Source organism: Eufriesea mexicana, unplaced genomic scaffold (genome assembly GCF_001483705.2).
Source record: "Eufriesea mexicana isolate 0111107269 unplaced genomic scaffold, ASM148370v2 scaffold124, whole genome shotgun sequence".
Classification (NCBI taxonomy): Eukaryota; Metazoa; Arthropoda; class Insecta; order Hymenoptera; family Apidae; genus Eufriesea; species Eufriesea mexicana.
Window position 1 is genome coordinate 2,696,996 of NW_016908357.1, and position 23,639 is coordinate 2,720,634.

Sequence of the window (23,639 nt, forward strand, 5' to 3'; positions counted from 1 at the left end):
TATATAAAAAATATAGAACGTTAAACACTATTGAATATATATATAAATGTATATATAAATATCGACATATATATAATGTATATATATAAAAATGTAAAAATACGTATATTAATATATATATATAAAAGATAAAAAGATTGTAAAAAACTTGGCAGTATAAACATGAAGGGCGGGGAGAATGGGTTAGCGGAACGAGTATGTAATTAGAGAGTAAAAGCGAATAAGTGAGAGTATGTATAAATATATCTATATAAATATCTATATAAATATGTAAAAAGACACAGATAGAGAGAGAAGAAATATATAGAAATATAATATATATATATATAAATATATATTTAAAAAAAACAAAGAAGGGAACTCGTTGACCAAGGACAAGGGGAGAGAAGTAAAGAGAAGGGATGCGACCGAGGCCGATTATTTCGGATTGTGGTCTGAACCGGTTATTGGTAAATCGATTTTGGGGGGGCCAGGAGATTATTATATAATGATATCGATAGAAAGAGACAGAGAAAGAAATAGATATATATATAATATATGTCGTAAATATAAATATATAGAAGTATAGATCTATAGAGACGGAATAAAGAGTATAAAAATCGCGGCTGTAAAATTTTGTTTTTGTCGGTGGGACGGGGGCAACGTACCCGGTCGTGCTGCAAGCGCGTTGAGGACGTCTCTTGCAAAACTCCACTTCGTCCACCGTCCATACGGCGCCTTTCACGTTTTCGACTCGCATGAAACATTTGTGGAGAGACAGGTTGTGTCGCACTGCGTTCTATACAAAATAATACACAGACTAAATAAGCAACGCAAAAAACGAACGAAGCCAACTCAATCGCGAGGCCGGCTGTCGATCGGGGAACACGATTCGATGGCGTGTAATCTTTCTTTTTTGTTTTCTCTTTTCTTTTGCTTTTCTTTTCTTTTCTTTTTTTTATACAGTCGGTATTTCCGTCATCCCCGGCGTCAGAGAACGACGACGACGAAGACGACGACGACGACGACGACGACGACGACGACGACGACGACGACGACGACGACGACGACGACGACGACGATGACGACGACGACGACTGCGACGACGATGACGACGACGACGACGACGACGAAGGCGACGAAGACGACGACGACGATGATGATGGTGATAAAACCGACAGGGTGGATGAGATAATATTCTGTCTGTCTCGGAGAAACATCGAGAGGATAAGGTGTGATACTGTTGCACGGGATCTTTGACACTTTTCTCTGGTATTTCTGTTCGGTCTATCGAACTTTAGACAAGCTGTAACGTGTTTCTTGTGAGGGAACATGTCTATGACTCAGGCTATCACTTTAACACGTTCTAATTCTGCGAACCGATAGAATTATGACATGACAACGGGAATAAGATGACGCGGATGTCACGTGGATTTAAAGTGGCAGCCTGACAGGCTGTCTCTAACTTGAACTTAAGAAACGGCTCGACGTAGAGAGCAAGGAAAGCACCGGAGAAAAAACGGAATACTGATTGAAGAGTGAATTAGTAGTAACGTCGTGTGTGAGCAGCAAAGGATACCCGGCGATGGTCGCGCAATGACAAGGCCGTAAGAGGACATAACGAACCAAAACGATTAATCGAAAGATACACGGTATAATGTGGCATTCCTTTATCGTTAATGCACAGCTAGTCATCTAAGTCTAGGGGCAACGACAACAATCATACATGCCGCAGGGCCGTACAAAATTCCAAAAGAAGTAAAAAAAAAAAAGAAAAAAAAAGAGTAAAAAAAAATAATAAAAAAATGAGAAAATAATATATATAAAAGAAATTGAGGAAGATTGTACGAGAAGGTCGCGTGGATGGCCACGGTCTCCATCGGCGAGGAAGACGTGGATCCTCCGGGCCGTCGAGTCTGGGCTGCTCCTCCTCTGTCGGATGATCCGTCGAACCTGTGGTTGCTTTGAAAATTTTCAGATACACATAACCATGCGAGGCGAAGCGTCATGGCAAACGTCGATTACTTCCACGCTCACTCGCACACACGCAGAAAACACACGCGCGCGCGCACTCTTGCCAACAAGCGTATCGTGTATGTGATCGCATTACGATTTCATCCATCGAGATCCATCGCTCCTCGATTCGATTTCTGTTAGTAAACGACCCGAGTAAAATTCATCCAATGGACGGTTCTTATTATAAGCAACTGCGGGGGGGCTGGCAGACGAGAAGAGACGCGATAGATGACAAATGAATCGCAACACGACGTAGTATTTCACATGTTACCGAGTCTCCCCCTTAAATCGGGAAAGCAACACAATTATCGTTACCAGCTCGTCTGCTGGGCACATCACTTAGCCTGTTAATTCAAATTAATACGTAAGATTATCTGAGATTCTTGAAAGCTCATCCTTTCTAGTTAAAACGCATTCAGCTTAATCTGCTCGTAAATGCAAATTGCACGACCAGTCATTTCGTCTTTGTGACTTGCAATCAAACGTTGCATAACTCGAGCCACGCTGAGTTCATCCATTTAGAGGAGAAAATTATTTTAGACTTCCTAGATGCACACGGGTAGCACGGCGAATTTTTGGTTACATCGACAAAATTGTAATCCCGAAATTTTCTCGCTTTCGGATCGGTTATTTATACCGAAGTTCTTTACGATTCCACGCGGTTGCTGCTAATGCTGCTAAAATCGCGTGCTCGAGTGGTTAGCGAAAAACGGGATCGAATGCGAGATACTCGAATCGCGAAGTGACACGCGATTTTGGAAACAGAATCGAGCGATCACTCGCGGATGGTAACCCCTCGATTGCCCAACCCTCAAAACGAACTTTAAATTTCCAAATTCCAAGACTGTCGTACCTTCTTTTCTTTTCCTTTCTTTCCTTTCTCCTTTTTCCTATAAACGATTTTTACTTTGTTACTATAGTGAAGAGATATACCTTCCACGTTGCTGCGTTGCGCCGGAAGTAACAGAACGTGTTCTGGAACCAGTTGTAGATCTCGTTCAGCGTCAACTGCTTCTCCGGGGACTCGATGATCGACTGCGAAGCAGAGAAGAAGAGGAAAAAATTCGCGATTCGATTTGACGTTTCTCGACGGGGGGACGGGTAAAATTAATCCTCACCGGTTTCGAGTGTTCCTTCGAAAATTAAACCGACTAAGAGGGATGCTCTTATCGGACAATTCGTTCAAGATCTGAATTATTCAGGACGCCAAAGGAATACGTCTAACGTATCGAATGGTTCACTCACCTGTCTGATTAATGACGCATACGTGTACGGCGGTCTGAAGTCGGTGTTCTTGTAAAATTCCCTATTTTGTTGAATATCTGAAAGATCGAGAAGCTTAGCTCGCTGTGTTTCCCAAAATGTGGCGAACGTGTGAATGGTGGGAGGGGGTGGGTTACGCGGCGTTTGTCGTAGGGGTGAAAGAGTTCATCGACACCATCTCTCTTCTCGCGCGACTCAGGCTGATCGTTCGGATTTACAACTAACAAGCAATGTACACTAATGGCATAAGCTCCGTTCCAAGAGATGGTTACCCCCATTGAAAGCAAACGTTTCGGGAAAGCTACCGCGTGTTCTATAAATATTTTTTTTTTCAATTTTGCGCTCGACGCGCAGCGTGTCTGCGATGTAAAAGCAAAGGGGTAATCGCGCGACGATTGATCCAGTTCTCGCGAAACGATAATCGGTATATGCTGGTGGACGCATGCTCGGGAAACGAACACCGAAACGAAACCGTTTACGACATTCTTAAAACTAGACGAAAGAGTAAGCGTGAAGCGATTGGATGACTCGGGGTAGGTGGAAGCCGATACTCCTTGTCGAGCCTCGTTCATCCCTCTCTATAGAAAATCGGGGATGACGATTGAAGTATCCAAGTCTCTATTCTACGGGAGAAAAGGGGAGTGACTGGGTGAAAGGGGTAAAGTTTTCCCGCATGCAAGGCTGCACCCTTTAAGAAAATCCTTAAAGCCACCAAAGGAGCGTGGAAAGAAGGTTGACAGTACCTTTTTGGACGTCAAGGCCAGCACGCTCCAGCATGTAGGGCAGCCCTACACGGTGGGGAGGGCGGGCAGCACAAGAAATAAGGAAACAACAGAAGCATCGGTAAGAAAGAGGTTCGAACTGGCGTATGTTTAGAATTTATAAATTCTTTTTTCTTTTTTTTTTCTTTTTTTTTTTAATGTTAAATTTTCTCTTTTCCATTGTTTTCTGTTATTGGCTCGATTCTTTGCACCTTTCGTTGTCGATAATACCTAGTACGTTCGTCCTGCGTCGCCAAAAAGGTGTCGAACATTGTAGCTCGTGTGACACTGTCGCTACCGTGAATAAATCTGTGCGTGTGGTAGAGAGTTTACGACAGGAAAAAAAGGCACGAGATCAAGAGAGGACCGTAAAGAGCATTTGCTACAGGATTTTCTTTTTGTCGGGGCGTATTCCATGAGAACGAACCGAGAAATGCTTGTTAAAAAGATACACACGCGTGTAATTGTTTTGGTCATTGGACGGATAAATTCACCATTGGCTGCAGTAAAATTATGTTAACTCGAGGTCAAGATAATTTTAACCGTTTCTCAAACGAAGTAAGAGGAAAAGAAATATAGCATTTCACGGGTCGCGCGTTTCCCCGACTGAATTTTGGTTAAATCGTTACCTTCGTTAATATCTATTCCAGATCTATCGACGGCTACTCTGCGCCTTACAGTGCCCTCGTCATACAGTCCTACGAATAGTATTCAATTTCTGAATTCACATGTCTTTCGTTTCACATTTCAATCCATTTTTCTCTTATCCTCGTATCTCGCAACGCGATAAAAACTCGCGTGCACGGAAAACGGTAGTGAAAGAACGATACCGCGAGTGAAACCGCGCGAGAATCTCGACAGCTATCGCGGCTATTTCGAGACCGACTAATCGACGTTTATTCTCGCCTAAATTATCATTATCGCGGGTGAAAAACGGAAGAACGCGCGTGTCCAACGGCGTGAAATTATTTTAATCGCGATATCTCTGGTTCTCGATCGAACCGATTAAACCGGTTTATCACCGAGATCGGAGATCGATCCACGTGGAGAATAACTTAATTAGGAACACGTGAAAGACAAGATCGTAACGGTGGAATTAGAAGGAAACGAGAAGACCTTACCTCCTACCGAGGAAAGCGCGGATTTATCACTGATACGTCGTCTGATGGGCCCGGCCATGCTGGGCATGGTCGGCATCGTGGGCATACTGCCCGCCATATTCGACAGCGGAGGCATCCCTGACATGTTGGACATGTTGGGAATGGGTGGCATGGGTGCTCCGACCGATGGCGGCACTGCTGGCGACCTCACTGCCGAGACCAGGGTGGACACTTGGGAGACGTTGAAGTTCGGTGGTGGTTGGCTCATCAGAGCCGTAGAGAGATTTAACTTTGGTATACTCGAGCCCGTCTGGAAAGAGAAGAACAGACACACGCGTTGCGCGCTCGGATCAAACGCCTTTGGCCATTATTTGCACGCTTTCTGAATATCGTCGAGCATTTCTTTTTTCTACCCGTGGACAAACCTCGAACAGCCAGTGACCTGTTTGCGAAATATCTCGCACGTCTGTTATCCTTCCCTTCGCGCACGTTAATCCGAATAAACGACTCGCGATACGTGCGTGCATGCGTGGCTGAAACTTTAAAAGGAAGAATCTCTGAAAAAACGAGGACACGTCGGTTTAACGGGGCGAAAGAGGATAGAGAAGCAACGTGGAACTACCGGCGTAGTAATATTATTCGTTACAGGATATCCTTTGTTTTATAGTTGGTTATAAAAAGTCATAATACGGCGGGAAGTCTTTTTATTAACGAACAAGTCACATTGGAATATGTTGATATGAAATATTCGAGAGGAACGGTCTCGATATCAGAGATGATCCGAACGCCGCGGAGGGCGGGGCTCCTCCCTTTCGCGTTAAAATAATTAAGTCGGCCAGAGAGGACGAGCCACGCAGCCGCGCGCGGAAAGGGCTAATGCGATATTGGTATTCTCCGACTGTCGGACTTGTTAGAGGTTTTAATTAAGGCGATATAAAATCAACGAGGACCCGATGAATTATTAATGCAAACTTTATGTATAAATTAGCGAGTCTACTCGGCGGCGCGTTAAAACTGAAACTGGCGTTGTTGTTAGCCGCGGCGAAAGCTCGTAAAATTCCCCAGCGCCGTGAAAATCTGGCTTTACGACTACCGAACGGCCCCCGGTCCTACCAGAAGAGTTTACCATCCCGACACGATCGTTAGGAAACGTTTTTCCGGATTCCGGCCCCGCGCCACGTTCCTACGACGTTTCTACGACGTTCCTACGACGCTCGCCCGACGCTCGACCGACGAGACCAGACCGCATAACCTGCCACCTTACGATTATTGCTATCCATATCGTGCGTATACGACTCTGCCATCGCTATAATTTACGCTGACATATTGTTTTTCTACGCTAACTTCCGATCGAGCAGTTTCTAATGGCTACTTTAGCGCTGTCCGCGAACCTCCTTATTGCATCGAGCACAGCTTGGACAGCACTACAGCTTGGAAACTGCTCCCGTATGCAAAACGTGCTTCTATTATTTCACGGTACACTCTATGATAATCGTCGCTCGTAACGCGAACACTCACCGATGACTCGGACGACTTTGGTGGTTCGGGGGAAGCCATTTGTTTCGCCACATGCAGATGGTGCATCATAGCGGTTAACCGGTCCCGTTCCTTCTGCAGCTGAATCTCCAGCTGCGAGACCACTTGCATCTGAACCCTGGCCTGCGCCGTCGATCTGTCGTCCAGCGTGTGCTCCGTGTTCAAGTGCCTGCAATATCGTTTTCCCAGTATAGTTTCCCGTACCAACGTTTCGCGTAGCTCCCCGTCCGATAGATCTTCCGCGGAGAACAACCCCCCCCCTCTCTCTCTCTCTCTCTCTCGCCTGTGAATCCTTCGTCCCGAGTGGGCGAGGACCAACGAAATTATGTTACGGGCAATGTCGGGTCGTTTACGGGGAAATCAAAGCTGAGCGGTGTTACAAAGAAACGTTTGTCTCTGACCGTGGCGGATCTTACCCCCACGGGACAACGGAAAAGAATCGAGCTCGACGATGGGTCGGCGGAGAGAAGAGAGGGGGTGCCAACGAGATTCCGTATTTAAGAATTTCCGTAATCCTTCTTCGTCGCCGGCGCTGTATCGCGAAGGGTAGAAGAGGGTGAAGAAAGCAAGGAGGGAGAGGTTGGTTAAGACCAAGAATACGGGAAGGTCCGTGGAAAGGGGCACAGGGGACAGGGGGAAGGGGATTAGACCGAGAGGCATAACGATGCGGTCGAATGTCGTGAATATTAATGAGACAAAGGTAATTAGCGTTTTCCTTTTTTTTCCCATCCTTTTTTAAGTAACGGCTTGTTTGAGGGAGTTCGCGGCGACGAGCCGCGTGATTACTAGGGATTGCCGTCGAACGAGGGAGGCGAATGCTGCCTCTGCTTTGAAACCGATGGAGAAGGTGCCGGATGTCAATGAGATACGCTGACTCCAGCGATTTTTCTACACTTCCTACCCAGCTCCGCGAGCAGCGCCTTCGCCTAACTCATTCCGCCGCACGAAATTGCCGACTTTATTCTTTCCGTCTCCCTTCCTTCTCCCTTGTCCCAAGGACGACACTCTAACCCGTCTGCCGTGCTGGGATTTACCTACTTTCCGATGGTACACACCAGAGATCCCGAATCGTTTTCGAATCGTTTTCGGATCGGTCGTCGAACTCGAAAAATGGGGAGGGAAAACGAAGGAGGAACGCACGAAATCCGTGGTCCGTGCCCTTGCTCGGTTTCCAAGAAATTAATAAGGTCGGGGGATGGTCGATTCGGTATCTCTGGCCCTTACGGAACGAACGACAAAGGTCGAAGGAAGTTTAAGAAAGTTGTGGACTCACTTAAGAAATGCTTGATAGTCTTCACAAATAACTTCACAGCCTGGCCACTTGCAGACCCCATGGCCGTACAGGGGATGAACCTTGTCGTTGGAGGAAACGTCCAGCGGTTTCTCGTCCAGTGGAGTGGTTCCATTCATCTCCGACCGCCGACTCGACACTGTCGAATTGAGAAGTCCTGCGATAGTCCGGAAACGAACGTCGCATTTTCCAAATAAAAGCAAAAGAAAGAACGAAAAGAACTGGGCGGATGGGGACCAAGGGTTGGGGCAACAGGGGGAGCGATATTAAGAGTACAAAGGGAAACTCGAGTCTCGTTTGACGGGAGGAGAATTTCTGTTTACCATTGAGTCCAGCCACGGATTTTGGAACGTTCGAGTTCTGGTGGGATTCCGGACCATCCGACGTGTCCGATTTCCACATTGGTAGACCTTCGTTAGGTTGCAGACCTGGTCAAAGTATTTATACATTTCGTATTAGCTACGCTAGAAAAGAGGCGAGATAACGGAGACTAAGGTGTCGCGAGAAAACAAGGAGAAGGACAAGGCTGAACGAGAGAATCTCTCTCGCGTCCCTTCTTTCGCAGTTTATCGTAAAATACCGCGAAAGTTTGCTTCACGCGTGAATTTTCGAATCGAAAAGCAGCAAGAGCGCACTTCGAATGAGGATTCTGTCGTTTTCCTGGTCCCCGTCCTATTATTCCACCCATCCTCCTTGCTTTCTGTACGCGCGTCAGGAAGAAAAACATCGCCGGAACGAGATCCGACGCAACCGAAACACTTCTGTGCGGAAAGTTTTGCCCAGGGTGAAGTGGAAAATGAGAAAGTGCGGGGGTAGATTACTCGACGGGACCGGAGACTCGGGGTTGGCTTGGTGGATTGTTGTTTAAATCAGGAGGTCGCCTCCAGTATCAACTTACTTTGGAAATTACTCGTTCCGTACGTGTACGCGTGTATGGTAATTACTTATGGTAATTACTTACGGGAATTACTTACTCGTAACGATTGCTTCTAGCTGTTCGAGGCACAGATTACTTTTAAAATACGAGAATCTTTAAAAAATTCGAGGATCGAGTATTCTCTCGTCGACGATTGAACGATTCGATTCGTACCTGAAGAAGGATTGTGACCCTGAAGACCCAGGCCATGTTGAAGAAGGTACTGGCTCTGCGTGATCTGTAGCTGCTGTATCAGGCGTTGCTGTTGAAGTCCCAATTGCTGAAGCGGAACGGATGCCTTCTTCTTGTCCGCGGTTTGCATCAGATGCGTCTGCTGGATCATATTCAGCTGCAACTGTTCCTGCAGTTGCTGTATCGCCTGCTCCAGCTTCTTCCTGCCCAGCTCCGCGAACTGGTGCTGGTGCTGCAAGCATTTCGCGTGTACCAACCGTGCGGCGACTAGTCCCTTAAAATTCCCCGAGACTTTTACACGCGTAACGACGATGACCCTGGAGGACGAGGGGCACTTCTCGCGGGGGAAATTGCGCGTTGAAGAAAGGAGAAAAACCGAGGGGTGGAAAAGTTGCATCTTGACGCTGCTGAATAAATCTCAGACGCGGATAATTCGCTGGGGAAGGGAAGAAGAAGACAGGGGGCAGTTGATGGGTAGCCAGAAGACAAACAACGAGACACAACGGCTGATGGCGATGCTTAATTGCTAACCTCATCCCCTCCGTGTTCATCCCCCGCCGTCTCTAAGCCTGGAGGATATTTTAAAACAAACCCGCCGAAGTAGGCGCCCCTTATAGTATCATAGTAGAAACCAGAACCGCGTGATTAACGAGACAGAACGAGGTTTCGTTAAAGAGGCCCTTTTTCCCTCGCTGGGCATATCCGAATCGCGGTACCGTCTCGCGATCACAGTGATCAAAGTACGTTAAATTCTCGGTAATTGAGATCGCCTTTCGCGCGAGCTCTCGCAATAATCTGTCCGAGTGGACTGTCTAAATTTGTAGAGTAAAGGATACCGGTCAGGCCATGCCGCTAAATAAATATTTGATGCCTCCATTGAAGCTATAGAGCCTGTGTGCAAACCGACGATACGTATTTGCGTTGAAACGTCCTTTGTGCTGTTTACGGGAGACGTGTAAGAACCATTCCGCGTGGATATTTAAAATTTTAATGGCAAGAATCGAAGGTAATATCGAGTCGAGGAACAATATGTACAGTTTCAACGATACACGCGACGGCAGGTCGAGAGGTAGAGGCGCACTGTTTGCTGAGCATCGAAATTCCCAGGCCCGCTGTGCGAAATCGCGAATTATCCGACAGTTTTATAGTCAACATTGCACCGGTAGAATTCCTCGCTGCGACGGAGGAGTCGGAAAGGAAAAATCTCGATAATTCGCCGTAGGTGCGCGATGGAGGTTGTAGAATGTTTGGAATTTCCGAATATCTCTAGGAGGCAGTTTTATCCGAGAATGTCGGGGCGAATAGCTCGAGACATTCTTCGAGAGGCTGTTATCCTGGAAAGGTTGTCCCAATGTTTGTACAAGTTTAGTCAAAGGACGAGAAAGGGAAGGGGAACGCGGGTCCACTAAACGGACACTTTTTATAATTAAAATTATCAATGGCCGACGGCGGGTGATAAAAGGCGGTCTGTTTACCCGACAGAGTATCCGGGGGATGTTTAACCATGCCAAGATGCAATGCTTGTTCGATAAAAGGGACAAACTTCGCTAATGTACCCTGCCGGAACGAGACAATAAACTCGGAAGAACGGAGCAACGAAACCCGAGATACCTCCGCTTGTAAGCATTGACAATGAAGATCCAAAGAATGGAATACTTACGTCCTTGAGAGACGAGAAGTAACCGAATCGTTCCTGATTGGACGCATGCTCCGACGCGGAGTCCTGCAAGAATAGAATCAATCCAATTTCAGTCGATGATTCAACCACGTGAGTCACTCGCAAAATATTTCCGTCCTAAAGTTACGCATAATGCTCGACAAAGTGCGAGCCCGTTTAAAAAATTTCTAGCCAATTGACAGTGAAAAGGCTGTCAATCTTCGCGACCGTTGTCTATCGATACGTCATCGACAAACGAAAAGTTTGGAAAAGATTTCTCGCGATCAGAGAAAAGATAGAAAAGAATGTACCTGATGGTGTTGCTGCTGTTGCTGCTGCAGGTACAGCGAGTGCTGCTGCATGAACGACTGCAGTTGCGTCGGGCTGAGTATGTGTTGCTGCAGCAGCTGTTGCATCTGATGGATGCCGCTAGCCGGGCTGAGCATCATCTGCGGGGGATTTTGCGAGGGTGGTGCCCCTGGCGGCCCTCCCGGCGGAGGACCTTGCAAAGGATTCGGCGGCGACCCCCTCTGAGGGGCCTGTGGACTCTGATGAGGACTCGGTTGGGGACCAGGCGCCCCCGAACTCGGCTGTTGCGATTGCTGCGTGATGATAGGCTGCTTTTGCTGGGTCATGGGTGCTGCTGTCACTGTGTGCCCAGCGGGACTGAGCTTTCCATTGCTCTGATACTCGATCGTGAGCTCCTGTTGCTGTTGTTGCTGCTGCGGTTGCTGCGATTGCTCCGTCACGCCGCCACCGAGCTCGTTCCGGCTGTTCTCACGGCTACGCACCGACAGCCGATCTCGCTCTCGGTTCTCGCGCTCCCTCGACGAGGGGACACTGTCGCGCGGTTGCTGTTGTTGTTGCTGCTGCTTCAGGGCTGCAAACAGCGAAGTAGCCTGCAATACGAAAATGGAGATCGAGAGCTCGATCAAAGTCGGTTGCGAGCTGTCTCTGATATTTTTTTTTTTTCTCTTCCTTCTTTTTCTTCTTTTATGAAACTATAAATGGGTTCGGGAAAGGTTACTTATTTCTAGCGATTTTTCGGGGGGTAGGACGGAAAAATCGGAGTGGAAAAATTCGCGGCGAGACGACGCTCCGGCAATGGTGATTTAAATTCAGGTTTCGTTTAATAAGAGATAAAGGAGTTTCTGTTTTGGCGACACCGGTGCTTGTACGAAGCGAAACGCGAGATAACGAGAAGAAGGGTTGCTAGAGATGGTTGTTGCAAGGGACGAAGAAGCCGGGCGAGAACGAAAAGAGGGAAGAAGAAGCCCCGGGGCGGAATATTCATGATATAAATGCCGTGTAATGTGCGCGCGTTAAACTTCCAGCGTGTTTTGAGCAATATTGATCTTATCTAATGGTATTCGAGCCCGAGATGTCTTGGTATCCTCCGTCATCATTGGCTGGCTTCGAGAACACCGAGAGGAAAACTCGCTGTTGTCTGAATCGCGTCGACTCGAGTCTCCTTCCTTCGTTGTTTACGCAGCGGGATTTGTTTTATTAAGTTCTATCATCAAGTAGATTGCAGAGTGTAAAGGCGGAACATTGCGTTACCGGTTCCCTCTTCCGTTCTCCTCGATGTTTCTCTTCGAAATCTCGCGGAGGGAACGAGTTAATGCCACGGCAGGACTTATCGAGAGTTTCTAGAATCTTTTCCACTCCTCCTCGCCCGATCATTCGCTGATCGATACCAGGAAGAATGACAGGCTTGTCCAAGCCAACAATGACTCGGCCACTTCTTCCATTCCCGCTTAATCGTGTTTGCAGAAGCGTCTCGTAAGACTTCCACTTGTTTGTAAATTGCTTCGGGACCTGTTTTCGATTCCTCGAAACGAGCAAGCACGCCTCTGTCATCCAGGCTGCTTAGAATGCCCGCTTCGAAGCCGCGTTTCCGCGTGGCGCGGAGCCGATTCCGGGCGAACGGAACAACGGAGACGCGCGGTGAATCGTCAAAAGTCGCCTCGCGATCGAAGGTCGGTCTTGGGTGGACCACGCTTGGGTGCGAGCGAGCGCACGCTTTTCGTCGAATCGCGAATCGAGGAAGAGAGAGAGAGAGAGAGAGAGAGAAAAAGAGAAAAATAGAGGGTGAGAGAGAAAGGAGGAAAGTAACGGAGACAGGGACTCGTCAGAGATAAATTTAAAACGGATTCCTCTGTGGCTCTCTGCTCTTTCTCTTCTCCGCTCTTCTCTCCGCGTTCCACGTTTCTCTCGATTCGGCATGGAAAGTCGGCCTCGCGATTGTTTCCCTGAGCGTGAAAAGCGTGTGTCTCTTGGTCGAACCCGGCGCCGCGAGTCCTATGCTAATCTTATTTGTGTACGATTACGTATGTTTATAACATGCAAAGAAAGTCCCCACGGGGAGGCGCAGGGCGTTATCAGTGTTTAGTCAGGAGTGGCGGCGTTTCGTCTCCGAAGTTCGAAGCGAAGCGAGGCGGAAGGAAAAAACGCACGGTGGAAAAACAGAGGAGAGTCGTCGGTGGAAAATCCACGATTCTTCTCAGGAAAAATCCGTCCGTGGCTGCACGGATCCTCTGGATCCGCCGCTGACGGTTCGACTCTGGCGAACGGGGATTTTTTCGAAACGTCCCCGAGGAGTCGGCCGGTCGCCTTGGAAAAAACAATAAGAAAGGATTCGAGAGGCGAGGAGCGCGAGCGACAGGGCCGTTTACTCAACGAAATTAATGAAAAGCAACGATCGGCAGGAGGTTTTAATCCACTTTAGCCCAGAGACGCACCGCCCTGGCTAGATCGCGATCCTTTAATTCGCTAATTAATACCGAGTCCGTTACTCTCTCTCTCTCTCTCTCTCTCTCTCTCTGCCGCTCTCCTCTCGCTCCGTTCCACCTACGTCGCTTCCGTTCTAACGAAGAAACGAAGAATCTTGAACGTCCGACGCGCCGTCGTGTCACCCTGGCCGAAAGGGGTGGAAAATCGCGCAGCAGCGTCGAGGGTGGGTTCAGGCCACGAAAAAAATGGGGGCCAAGGGGGAGGGGCGAACGGGCTGGGGGTATAGAGGGTAACGACGATGAAGCTCGACGTGTGTACACGACCGGGGCCAAAGGAAAAAAATATAAGGGTACGGAAAGAATGAAAGTATAAGAGCCGACGTTGAAGGGCCATCGACTACAGATAAGAGGGACTCCTAAGACTCTTTTAAGAAAAGGTTAAATAAAGGTCGGGGAGCCGCGCTTGTTGTTGGCTGTTCAGATTCCTTCGACCCCTTTCCTCCCCTTCCTGGCTCCGGTAACGCCACTTATTTGAATCCCGAAGGCTCCTTCGACTTCAGCCCCGTGCCTCTGCTACGTGGTCGTCTCGTCGCACCAGACCTTCATATCTTTTATATATTAGAATTTTCACCGACCATCCACCCCCGCGAACCTTGCCATCCTCTCTCTCTCTCTCTCTCTCTCTCTCTCTCTTTTTCTCTCGATATATATATACGTATGTATATATATATATATTTCTTGCTCGTTTTCTCTCTGTTTACTGTTTGGATTTATTCCAGCTCCCCTGACCTCTTCCCATGCCTCGGGAGAACCGCACCGAACTACTGTGCGCCCGCCCGTGTATATGAGTTCTCCCGGTCCCCGTTCCTCGGTTTCCGTCTTTATACTTTCGATTTTCCCCCCTGCTGGAGACCCCTTCGATCCTGCCGCTTCGTCTTCCGCTTCATCTGTCTTTGAAAAGCGTCGAAACTATCCGTGGCCCGCGCTCAGGGCCGCTCCCATGCTCGTGACTCAGCCGAGATTTCGTGAAATACGCGACAGTCCGACGCGAGCCTCATTTGGATGGCGGGAAGGAGCATCGAGGCTGCCGGTTGTTTATTTTAATCGACGAATCGAGAGAATGCGACGGCGAGAATAGCATCGGGGACTCGCGTGGCGAATCGATAAAATAATATCTTTGGCCGCGCGCGGCGACGTCCGGGGATATCTAAGCAGCGACGAGGTTTCGCGTTCGGGACGTCGAAAATGGATCGATTTCGGCACAGTTCGATGGAAATCGATACGGTATCGCGGATGTTCCACTCGTTACGTTCGCCACGGGTGTGCCGAGTGTTTATTTAGCGTCGTTTTATACGCGCCAATTACACTGCACGCACAGAGACTAGCCTCGAATGTCATCGGGACACTTGCTGCGGGAGAAAATACAAAAAAGAGGGAAAAAAGGGAGGGAAAAGGGGAGAGAGAGAGAGAGAGAGAGAGAGAGAGAGAGAGAGAGAGAGAGAGAGAGAAAAAGAGAGAGAGAGAGACAAAAAGAGAGAGTTGTCCAGGGGAAAAATTCGGCGATTTGCACTGTCGATCCGTTTATTCCACAAATCCGAATCGGATTTACCTTCTAGCTTTTCCTCGCATTCCATATTGAACATCCCTTTTGGATCTGTTAACCGTGATATTTTCATAGCCGCGATACGCCATAGCAGGAATATTCTATTATGTATGTATTGATTAAAATTCCCGCTCGAATCTCTGTGCACGGTTCCACAGAGAGAGAGAGAGAGAGAGAGAGAGAGAGAGAGAGAGCCCGGTGTTTGATTGATTTTTAACATCGTAATACCTGTGCAGCGAACGCACCAATTCCTCCTTCGTATATCGAAACGTTTTAACCCATCATGCGAAAAGAGAAAAAATTCCGCGCGTTCGTCGTCCGTTTCGCCCCTCGTTTTCCAGTCGCGCGCGTTGAAACGAGCCTCCGCGAAGGAGCCATCGGGAGGAGTCTCTTGGAAGAAGAGCGAAAGGAAGGAGAAATTTCGAACGTGGTCGTTAGGGGGACGGCAAGAGCGTGATTAAAACTCGAGCAATTTATCGAAACGTGTAAAGTCGTTTTTGGCGTGACAGCGGGGAAAATGGAACAGCGCCCGGGGTACAAAACAAGGGTTGGCGAGGTGTCCCCGTCTCTCGTTTCGTATTCACGTCGACGGCCAATCAGAGACGCGTCTCTTTACACCCGCCTCCTGTTGACGTTTGTCATAATATTTTAATATTAAATCGCGTTACGACCAGCCATGCGTTCGCATAATCAGACGTTACTCCCTGGCCGCCGTTTATACACGCCGCGCGACTGTAAGTCTCTTCTGGCGAGAGAGCAGGCCGCGTGTGAAAACGCCGGGCAGAGGGACAGAGAGGACGAAGGCAGGAGAGACGAAGGACGAGACACGAGAAGGAGTACCTCCACTCGTCACCCCTCGCAGTTCCACGTGAAATGTGGAATACAAATTACTCCGAAAAGTCCCCATTCCCGGCCCCGTTTTCCACCACTCGCCGCACACGCAGTCCCTATGAATTCCGGCGAATAATTCGGAATTAGGGAAACTACGCGTGTCTCTTTGGACACCGACGAGTCTCTCCGAAGACACGTCTGCCTCCTCTCCGTCCACTATCGCCGATTACTTCTATATCGTTACACCATTGCGCAGTTCAGACACGTCTGAAAATTCCAGGCGATTCCAACGACGATCTTCCCGTCGGATAAGAAAGGAGAACGTGTAAGAGGGGGTCGGTCGGTCGGTCGGTCGGTCGGTCGGGGCACGACGATATTCGACAGACTCGTTGGAACTCGACGGTGGATTAGGTAGATCCGGAAGAAAATAAATCGATCCATCGGGCAAACCGCGATTAACGGGAAAATTTCCTGGAAACACGATGGACCGTGGCTATTCCATGGAAACGTGGACATCTAAATGGCGCAGCGACTTGACGTCGCGTTCGAAAAGGATCCTGCAATATTGAGAGGAATTAACGATTCCGGGAACGTCTGCGCTGGCGGACGAGCCGGACCAGAGACTAGGAAGAGGACCATAGAAAAGAGAAAAGGGTGAGCAAGCCCGGTCTGGGGGTGGTAGGTTTCCTGGGACGACTCGCTAGCCAGCTGGATATTTGGAAAATGGCTAGAACCAAGCGAACGGAATGTCTCTGGGCTCCATCGTTAACGGCCTGTGTACATTATAGATGGTCCCGTGATTGGTTCGTCAGCCTCTCAAAAACTCCGGCTCTCGTCCTCGTAGTCGTCCTCCTCTTTTCGCTCGGTGTTGTTACCTGGCCCGTGCCCGTTCTCCCGTTTCGTAGGTTCATTTTAGCTGGTCGCCACGACCATACCACCCCCCGGACTGCTTTTCACCCTGGGCTTCGTCTCTTTCCAATCGTCGATTGACAATGTACAGAGGCGGCCTTTCACGGGTATCAATTAGTAGGATTCGCTCGTTGCCGATGCCCGCACGATCTCAGCTTCCGGTCGCGTCGTTTTCGATTCCCTCGTGCCTTGCGTCGCTCCGACTGCTCGATCTGATGAAGAGATCGATCTCTATCCACGAGCTCCCTTTTTTTCGTCATACGTTCGCGTGTCTTTTGTTCGCGAATCGAATCCCGTCGAATTTATTTCGACCGGAAGCTTCCGCTTCTAGGGGAAACTGGATAGGTGTTGGGTTACTCGGGATTTTTCTAATCGCGACGAGATAAGAAAATGGAGTCGTATCGTAATAGCACCACGGAGACGGAATATTTTGATCGTAAACTCGTCGGTGGCGGAAAAGTAAAATCAACCACGCGGAAACCGCAATGGAGCAGGGGAAAGAACGACGAGCGGGAAAAACGGAAGCGGAGTAGAAGGAAACAAAGATTGCCGGCATTATGCAAGGTAAACGTTGCCAGAAGTATACCCTTTCCCGTAGGTATCCGCTGTCTGTATGTACAAGAATTAACGCATAGAGGTTGGGAGTGTCGCAGCTGGGTAGGCGAGATACAGAAGGTCGGGGATGTCCAGAGCCAGAGAGCGCGCGGAAGAAGAGGACGAGAAAGGGGCGAGGGGGATGGAAAATTGGGGAGAGATCGACGGAGGGTGAGAACGAGAACGGATAACAGAGGAAGCTGGGACAGAGGGTGCATCGAAGAGAGTAATTTCGGCATTCTGCGGGTTTGCTTACATCCACCGGTTCAGCGATTTTCGTTATGCGTGCACCGGTGAACGTGCGCACCGTTGTTTCTCAAATGCGATACGGCGGCCATCAAGAATTCTTCCTGCTTCCTTCGCGCTCTTTTTTCTTCCAAAAATTCCAAGCAGTTAAATCCTCGAATATTCGCGAATCACGAAGACGACACGCGAGTGCTATTCCGTTCGCGATTACTCGATTTCGTGTTTAATCGACGCAAACTTTATTCCATTATACTTCCTCTGGCCTCCTTCGGCTCTCCCTCTCTCTCTTTCCCACTCCTTCCCCCCATTCTTTTTTTCCCGCCTCCCCCCCCCCCCCCCCCCCTCGATGACAAGCAGCGATAAAACGCGAAATATTTTGTTTCTTCCCCGACCAGGCCTAACTTTCGCCATTAGCCCCCGCCCCTTGCTCCCGCGTTCTCCCCGGGGGCGAAATTTCCGACTTGGCCCGTCGAAGAAAATGAAATAAAGGATGTATCTGTTTGGCGGAGCCCATAATTTCCCTGTTTCTTGACCCCATCTTCCATCGTCGGGGCAGCACAGCGTTGCAAGCCTGTGCGCCACGAGTCGTTAATGAAAATCAAACAACGGAAAAATTACATCCACTTGGTGGTAACCGGCGTCCCACTCTTTTCCACCCTTGAGACTTTACAGGAGGATGAGAGCGTAGGGGCGCAGGGGGGTGGGGGGTGGAGAACGGTTTTGCCTTAGTCAGCTCTTCCTTTTCTCCACTGCATCAGCGGCCCCGGCAAGGTTTGTACTCGGGTAATCGCGCTATTCTTTCCTCGTGGCTTTCGCTTCTTCTCTCCGTCTTCCCGCCATTAATCATCTCGCGTGTCCCACGCGGATGGAAAAAATTACGAGGGCTGCTGTTTTCCGGGGGCTCTCGATTCTAAATCGAACTTCGCCGGCAAGAACCGCCCGCGAGACTATTTCCACTCTTCCCGTGCTAGAACGGCTGGAACGATGCATCGTGTCGTTTTCTTCCCGCTGCACAAACAGCTCTCAGATAGGGGTTGAAGAGGGTAAACGCTTCGGAAGAACCGGTCCAGGGGGGACGACCGATGGGAAATTAATATCGACGCCGTTTATACGAGAAAGAGACACGCCTCGGATAGACGGGGATTGTTTTCCTAGAGCAACGCTCGTGGCTTCTTTGCGCCGGAAGCTGAGTGTCTAGGCGCGCATCCTTAGGCAATCGCCGTGTAATCTGTTGGCGGCGCGGCCGTGTTTTACTTTCGTTCCGGTTAATAATTCAGTATCAATTAGTGGTCGACTGAATTATGAAAGGACCTTTCTTCCTCGTTCCTCGACGTTCCGCCCCTGTTCCGTGGATCTCGTTGCTTCTTTGCCAGACAGCGAAAAACAGGAGGGGGTAACTGGAAGACCCGCCGTGCCTCGAGTCTTCGTTTACTCGCAACGTTAACGCGGTTGACGAGAAACCTCGCGGAAGGATAAGGTGCCCGTATGATTTCTCGGTCACGGTTGATGGTGAAACCAGAGAAAAAGGACGCGAAGGATGCGTCGAGGAGATCTAGGGGACCATCGATGCTTTTTCGAACAAGCCCATTTCGCTCGGAGTTGTCTTTTCGGAAAGGAAAAAAAGGAAGAGTGAAAACCAGTCGGAGAAGAGAAAGAAAGGACGGAAGGTGGTGAATAATGGAAAGTAGCGAATTCCTTTTCTGCTAGTCGCGGCCAGACGAGCTCCATTAAAGGTCCCTAAATCCCCGACGTACTCCGCCCCCTCGCGCGCTGCGCGACTCGCCCTCTTCTCACCCTCTTGGTCCCCCTTCGTACATGGACGGATCATGACCAAGCATACGGGCGTTCGCTTTTGCTCGTAGACGCATATTTATTCGCAGTCCATTTTGGTTTGTTTGCACAAACGGGAGAGAGTCCGTCAGGCCGACGTCGGACCTCTGTTCTCCGCCTCTGCCACACTGTAGCCGGTCGCCGCGTCTCCCCCGCTGCTTTTTTTCACCACCTCTCGTCGCTTTTGCATTCCTCCGCTTCTCTGCTCACTTCCGGTGCTCCACGAGTGGGTATCGCGAGGGTGATCGTCACCCTCGTCCGGGATATCTCGTTTCTTTGCGAACTTCCACGCCACTCTTCGTCCCCCAGAACTTCATCCCTGTACTTCTCGCTGCGTGCAGACAACCGGATTTCTCTTTCATTTCAATTTCGTACCTGCGTTTCTCCACGCTGCAATGCGGATTTATTCGTTTCTCGGGATGCTCGGAATTCTCGACGAGGTCGAACATGGAATTTGTCGCGGCAAGAATTAAGAACCCTTCTGAAGCCCATCCGGGGACTAAGACACCGGAGGAAATCGCGGTTAAAAATTGTACGGTATTACTCAAGCCACCCCGGTAGCCGAGTGGTTCCTCTGATGATACAATTAAGTCCGGCAACAGCAGATTTTCCGACTCGGAAAATTATCCGATATTTTTCATGCGGCCGGCGCGAGGGTACGTCGCCGGTTAGGGGTGAGGCCGGAAAGGGGTGAGAAAAATGCCAGGTTGTTCGAGGCTCGGGAATTAGGAAGACGTCGGGGGAATATCGGGAGAAGTATAAGGCGACTTTTAAACAGGTCCAAGGGATGGTCGCTTGTTTTACTAATGAAAGGTCACGTCGCGAGCCAACATGGCGGGCCGGCTTGATTGATCGCGAAAATAAAACTCCGCTGATCGAGGCACGGATCTCGCGATACGTGTAACGAGAAAAATCCCCGCGTGGCTCTCTGCAATGGCTGGAAACGACCCGTTGTACACTCGCGACGAGAGAAAGCTCGATTCCCTTGGCCGGGGCACAGGTTTTGCTAGTTTACATTCATTTATCGCGTCACCCCTTCGCGTACTCTTACGGCGCCTTAGCGCTCGATTCCTCTGCCCTCTCTTTAATATCGACATTAATATTCAAGACGCCGAACGAAATGAATATTAAACACAGTAATCGTTTTAACTCTAGTCCGATGATAATGTTCGGACCTCGCCGTGGAGATACCCGCATGCTCTCCGCCGAAGGCTAATTTATACGCTGGATTTCTTTATGATTGCGCGCGATCATTAAATTACCAACGGGCGCAATGAATTTCCGAAAACAATTCGCAGGAATTGAACGCGAGCTCGCCTAAACCCCGGAAACACGCGGCGTCTGACCGGGAGAAAGATTTCTCGGGCCTCGGATCTCGTCGACGGAATTTCCATCCACGGGCTTCCAGCTAAATCACGTCTTCGCCGGGAAATCGGGAAGAAGAAAGAGAAGCGGCAGAGGGGGTGGTTCCCTGTTTTTCCTCGCTAATTCGACGAGAATTGCGCGTGGGAGGAGGGAACGTGGCGGGGAGAGGAAGCGAGAAGCGCGAGAGGCTTCCTCTCGGTACACGAAAGCCACATTTGTATTCAGTCGACGCTGCCAGCGGAATCCGGGGTGCGCTCTAAGATCGCGCCGGATGAGGTGCTTTAAAAAGAGAAAAGGAGTAAACGCGGATGGCACGGCTCGAGGGTGAAAAACCGGGTGGAAAAGGTGCCGCTGCCATCGTCGTTGCTGGTCCGTCTCCTCTCTCCTTGGAACAACGGAGACGTCGAAACGGCGGGTGACAACGACGAGGGGGGGTGGTGGTTGAACAGGGGTTCGAGTTGCAGGCACCATCACGCATATTTCATATGCAGGGTGCCTCTGTTTTGCTTGGCCCCGGCAATATTATTACCATATTTTTCGCATAATGCGTCCGCGTGTATGTCTCTTATTTCACGCGACACCAACCCCCGCGACGATCTTCTACGCGGCGTCAAACGAGAGATCGAACCTAGCCCCGGGACCATGGCGTCTTAACGTCTTATCATTCATTGCTCGCGCTGCTGCTTTTTATGGGGGCTACAAGCGACGCGGACACCCACGATGAAAAGTTTATACGCCAAGGTTCTTCCGACTTGGGCATGGAAGGGGTGACTGCTCTTCGACTACGGCAGGGGCGCGGAAAAGTCTTTAGGAACGGAGACGCGGGGATACATAAGAGGCGAGAATTCTCCGGGGAAGTTGCGAGTTCGGTTGATATAAAGATCGTGGACGGTGACGATACCGAGCGAGCGGAATGTACGAAACACAAAGGCCGATTAATTTCAATTTTTATTCCCGCTTAATGCTTGTTCTGCCGCGATAAGTCACGGTCGTTCAGTGAAATTTCCCGTCGCGTGTAAACACGCCTCGATTAAAGAACATGCACCGTGAGCTATGTATGTACCCTGGCTGAACAAATTATCACGAACACACCCCTGCGCGCAATGCTAGATATTCGAGCGCTATTTCGTTCTATGCCGTTCAAAGCCTGCCGGCCGCACCCTGTAAACACGGTTAAACTTTGTTTCATAAGAGTCACTCGAACGCTTCGCACGGTAGAATAAAAAGCTTCAATTTTTTGTCCTCTATTCGCGTGTTTGGTCGCGTTTCACATTGTTAATATCAAACGTTGGTCAACACAGTGCCCAAGTTTCATGAAACATTTCGTGCGGATAGAACGTGGTGGATGGCAATTTTTTTTCCCCCCCGTCCTTCCATTGTCGGCGATTTTTTCCCGCGCTACGTTCCAGCCGGATAACTCGGCCATAGTTCGGCTAATAAATTTACCAGCGACGTACGAAGAAACGGATTCCTTGATCTTTATTTGATATTATCGATGTAAAAATCTGGCGGCGTGCAAGTTATGGGAAAGGGGTGGCAGAGAACGAGCCGGAGAAACAGCGCACCCCTTGCCATGGAAAGAAGCCTCGCAGAGCAGCACCTCGAGAAACATTTTTCCCCGCGAAAGAGGGCCAAATAAAATTTTAGAGTCGTCGAGAGCTGTCGATGCGATTGGGGAGACGACGCTTCGCTTTTCAATACAACGGCCTGTGTATCCGAAACTACCGGGCTCTCACCCCTTGTTCTTACGTGTACAACGCGCGGGACCTATTCGTGTGTAGATTCCAGAAAATTATGGCCGATAAAGAAACAAATTCCGAATTCCGGCGAACCGGGGCGTTATAAACATTATTCCGCGTGTAGCGGCAACCCCTTTTCCAAGCGGAACGCGAATCGCCCGATTCCGTCCCCGAATACGATTCTCGAGTATTCCGAGGCGTGTAATAAACAACGCGGATGCGGCGTATATATTTCCAAGCGATTAGAGGCGTTTCGCGAAGATCGATCGTCGCCGTGTTTCCGATCTTCCATGAAAAATTCAGCAAACACGAACGCCACCGCGACAGCTCGCGAATCGGAACAGAACCACGCGAGGAGCGACTTCCCGTCTCATCGAAACCCCCGTTAAAATCTGTACGATCGATGGGCGATAAATTAATTCGTGTACGGGCGATCGATCGGATAAAATTAAATCGTGGATGCGCGTGATCTAACGGTGGAGCGACGTGACTCCCGAAAGGCAGGTAGAGCCGAACGTATTCGAAATAGATATCGGGAACAATGGTACGGGGAAGCAGGAGGGCAACGTGCAAACAAGCAGAAACTGTTAATACGGAGAATCGAGCGAAAATTCCGCGTTGCGTACAAGTTCGGCAATGTGGGTCGAATTGTTTGTACAAATCGGCCGCGTTTCTCCGCGTTTGTACACACTTATGTACACTGTCCGATCGGAGCCGGGTTCGCGATACGTGGGCGTTGAAGACTCGCATATGGCCATCTTTCTTCTTTCTCGTTCGTCCAACGTCGCATCCTCCGTCCTCCCAACACCGAGCCACTCTATGTAAATAGTTGTGTAACGCGGTACGAGAGGCATTAAATAAATAATAGCCGTGGCACGGTTCATGAAGTTGAAAGGAGAGCGCCGCCCGTCGAGAGCAGATGTGTCAACATTCGTCCTGCCCATCGCTTCTTCCTTCTTTTTCATCTTCTTTTCAACCTCCTGCTCTTCTTCATTCTCCTCCGTCGCGAATGGAAAACCTTCCACCGCTATTTTTGATCACAGTCCTTCTTAAGGGACATATCTCAGCCAGCCAGCCAG

General features: G+C 49.4%; 1 protein-coding gene across 6 annotated transcripts in view; it reads right to left on the bottom strand.

The window, feature by feature from the left end:
* The window catches only part of FoxP (forkhead box transcription factor P), a 193,509-nt gene that overhangs the window by 7,607 nt on the left and 162,263 nt on the right, over nt 1-23,639 (bottom strand). For 3 of the 6 annotated variants that reach the window (XM_017911340.1, XM_017911339.1, XM_017911345.1), the window contains 10 exons: nt 11,023-11,610; nt 10,715-10,777; nt 9,037-9,286; nt 8,270-8,374; nt 7,929-8,085; nt 6,638-6,824; nt 5,141-5,429; nt 4,649-4,717; nt 3,241-3,317; nt 2,929-3,030 (listed from right to left, as the gene is read on the bottom strand). In XM_017911340.1, coding sequence (XP_017766829.1) covers nt 2,929-3,030; nt 3,241-3,317; nt 4,649-4,717; nt 5,141-5,429; nt 6,638-6,824; nt 7,929-8,085; nt 8,270-8,374; nt 9,037-9,286; nt 10,715-10,777; nt 11,023-11,610 — 1,887 coding nt within the window. Of the gene's footprint in view, nt 1-647; nt 779-2,928; nt 3,031-3,240; nt 3,318-4,648; nt 4,718-5,140; nt 5,430-6,637; nt 6,825-7,928; nt 8,086-8,269; nt 8,375-9,036; nt 9,287-10,714; nt 10,778-11,022; nt 11,611-23,639 lie in introns of all 6 variants that reach the window. The other 3 variants (XM_017911343.1, XM_017911342.1, XM_017911344.1) reach the window with 2 other exon arrangements.